Source organism: Tuber melanosporum (genome assembly GCF_000151645.1).
Source record: "Tuber melanosporum whole genome shotgun sequence assembly, scaffold_189, strain Mel28".
NCBI lineage: Eukaryota > Fungi > Ascomycota > Pezizomycetes > Pezizales > Tuberaceae > Tuber > Tuber melanosporum.
Window position 1 is genome coordinate 111,985 of NW_003298851.1, and position 2,994 is coordinate 114,978.

Sequence of the window (2,994 nt, forward strand, 5' to 3'; positions counted from 1 at the left end):
CGACCGACCGACACCTAGCACAACCCCCCCAATCACAGGATATCATTCACCCCATTCATTGTGTCGGAAGCCCAAAGGTCCGCAGCGAAGCGACGCTCTTCTCTGTTTAATTAATGAGATAAATTGGTTCCCGCTCACCGCTGCGCTGTGCACGTGCCTCCTTTTACATTCCTTGGATTGATACGGGTGCTTATGTTGAAATTGACTGGGTTCTGTGCCGAGGGATGGGATCTGGTCTGGTCTGGGTCTTCGGGTGCCCCCACAATGTTTCCGTGGGCCATGTTTGTGGGATGGATTCGCTATGGTCGTAATTTGGCCCATTTATTTTATTTTTATTTTTTTACGCCTTCATAGCGCCGCCCTAGGTTCCCCCACCCGACCTCCGTGTTCTCGGAAGGGTGGGTTTTTTTCTCCCCACACTAGAAAAAAAAAAAAAAGGCCCGTACGGAAGCATCTCACTTGCTTGCTCGTGCTTCATCGTTACCCTAGCCTGGATGGATTGGATTGTATTGTCTTCTACGAGTAATCATGGGATATACAGCACTCGTATCATACCGTGCATTTCTAATTTACGCTCCCAGCTTCACCAACCCCTTCTCTTGCAGATAATCAACAATAACCTTGACCGCCTCCTCAACCGATACCTTATCCGTCTGCACTCTGATCTCGGGCTTCTCGGGTGCCTCGTACGGGGCAGAGATCCCCGTGAAATCCTTGATCTCTCCGGCCCTGGCCTTCTTGTAGAGGCCCTTGGGATCGCGCTGCTCGGCCACGGACACTGGTATGTCGACGTGTACTTCGACAAAGGGGATCTCACCGTGTAACTCCCTTGCTGCGGTTCGGTCCGCGATGTAAGGTGAGATAAAGGATGTTATTGCTATTGTAGAGGAGTCTGCGAATAGCTTGGACACCTGGAGCGGAGTGAGCCGTAAAAGTCTCATCAGTTTATGTTAAACCAACTGTCGTGGGGGCAATCCATCCATTCATTCACAGGGGTAGGGGGAGGAGAGGGGGGGTACCTCAGCTATTCTCCTAATATTCTCGTTCCGGTCCTTTTCTGAGAACCCCAGATCTTTGTTCAGACCGAATCGAACGTTGTCCCCTGTTTTTTTATTTTTTTTCAAGTCAATTCCATGGTGTATGTTTCACGGGCCACCCCGACAAGTGTTTACTATTTATTTTCTGCCTTGATGCCTTTTTTTCTTTTCTTCTTCTAATATGTCTGTGATGGGGGAGGAGGGTTGAAAGGAAAAAGCAAAAATATTCATCACCACCACTCATCACACAGGATCACACCAACAAATGGTGAGTGGGTGGAAAGGGAAGAGAGATATTTGAGAAATATGAGATACGGTAAGGACATGGGGTTGGGGAGAAAACAGAAAAAGGGGAAGCGAAACAAAAAGTAGGGGGCTACTGACCATCGAGCCTGTACGCAGAAATGTTGTTGTGGAGCAAGTGTTGTTCCAGAGCAGTTGCTATCGTGCTCTTTCCGGATGCGCTTAGGCCCGTAAGCCAGATTGTGAATCCTTTCTGACGCCGAAGGGATTCGCGCTCAGTGCGGGTGAGCCCCGGATGCCAGGTTATGTTCCTATCAATTCCACCCAAAAAAGGTTACCACCTCCTGCTATCAAAAGATACCGTCCGCCGCCGGTAACCCCAATCCTGTATTTCCTGGAATTTCCGCGGGGGATAAAACAAAAAATCAATGGAACAAAATAAAACAGCAAGGGAGCAACAAGAAACAGGGGAGAGTGGGTAGGAGAAAGGGGAGAAATAAGTGATACTTACGTTGACATTGGTTGAGATTGATGTGATTGAGGAGTCCTGGAGAAGGGGTTCGTCTTTCTTTCTTTGTGTTCCTTTTCACTCGTTCGCTCGTTACTTGTTTACCGAGAAAGCGGGGGGAACAGAAAACAATTTTATCTTTCTCCCCAGTGAAAGCTCCAGTGGAATGACGTGATTTTGGACCCTTGATGGTGAATCTTCTCCCAACAATGTAATTGTTTCTATATCGAGGTTAAGGTACAAGTGAGCCCTATGAGGTTCTGGGGTCTACTACCCTCCTCCGTACAGTATGATAGCAGATTTTTTTTTTCTTCTTCTTCTTCACCCTCCCATCTCTGCAGCTACATCGCAGTTTCTTCCTTTACAGATCACGTGTATCAAACTACCGAAACCCCAAGTTGCCGTCCGTTACATTCCGCCTACGGTAACTCCATTGCCGCACGATACCTGTACCGGTATTCGAGCACTCACAGTTTAGCGGTGAAGGGGAAAGTCTTCCTGACACGTACGGGATTCACAAGTACCGTACCGTACGCTTACTGTATGGAAGAGGGGAAGGGAGGAAAAGCAAAAGAATGCAAGGAAGGATAGGGAAAAGATGCGAACCCTTTCAGTGGGAAGAGTGAGTGGGAAGGGTTGTCAAATGGAGTAAGTCCCGTTTTTTTTTTCCTGCTTGCAGGATTTGGGGTGGAACTGGGGTTATCCTGGAGAAGATGTAAGGGAATGAATGGGCGGTGGATTGTATTCGAGCCTCCCGAGGCTTGTGAAGTGCAGGAGGCTGGAGTTTCCGTGGTTAGAATGGTGCTATTCGATGTGTGACAGCGGCTGCCCGTGGAAGCGGTGATACAAGAGTGTTGTGTGCGAGTTGCTAGACACAAAGCTGGCTACAGCATGACTGCTGTGGCAGCAGGTATGAAGGAAGCCAGAGAGAGTAACGCGGGATACCGTTACCGCAGTCTGGATGGCCCCTAGCTTACCTATCAGGACTATCGGAAGAGAACTAGAGGCTTCAGCCTCATCTTCAGCTCTCTTACCCAGCTTGGCGGGAAGGTAAAGATAATAAGACGATAGTCCATCAACCTACCGTACTGTACTGTGCGAGTACTGTGTTCTTCCGGCGACATGGAATTTCCAAGTGCAGTGCGATCAATCTATCGGTGACCTGGGTGAAAGTATCCATTCTTGCATTGGATTCGCCCCGGATTC

At 48.7% G+C, this 2,994-nt stretch overlaps 2 protein-coding genes; one reads left to right on the plus strand and one right to left on the minus strand.

The window, feature by feature from the left end:
- Nucleotides 1–491: 491 nt before the first annotated feature.
- Nucleotides 492–1,885, minus strand: GSTUM_00003745001 (uncharacterized protein). XM_002837364.2 has 4 exons: nucleotides 1,792–1,885; nucleotides 1,422–1,591; nucleotides 1,020–1,102; nucleotides 492–911 (listed from the first exon to the last, which is right to left on the minus strand). The coding sequence occupies exons 1-4, from the start codon at nucleotides 1,797–1,799 to the stop codon at nucleotides 570–572; spliced, it is 603 nt and encodes a 200-aa protein (XP_002837410.1). The 5' UTR covers nucleotides 1,800–1,885; the 3' UTR covers nucleotides 492–569.
- Nucleotides 1,886–2,040: 155 nt separating this feature from the next.
- GSTUM_00003746001 (uncharacterized protein) lies at nucleotides 2,041–2,994 on the plus strand (the record flags this gene model as incomplete). XM_002837365.2 has 1 exon in its annotated part: nucleotides 2,041–2,994. One exon carries the CDS (start codon nucleotides 2,041–2,043, stop codon nucleotides 2,377–2,379), a length of 339 nt encoding a protein of 112 aa, XP_002837411.1. The 3' UTR covers nucleotides 2,380–2,994.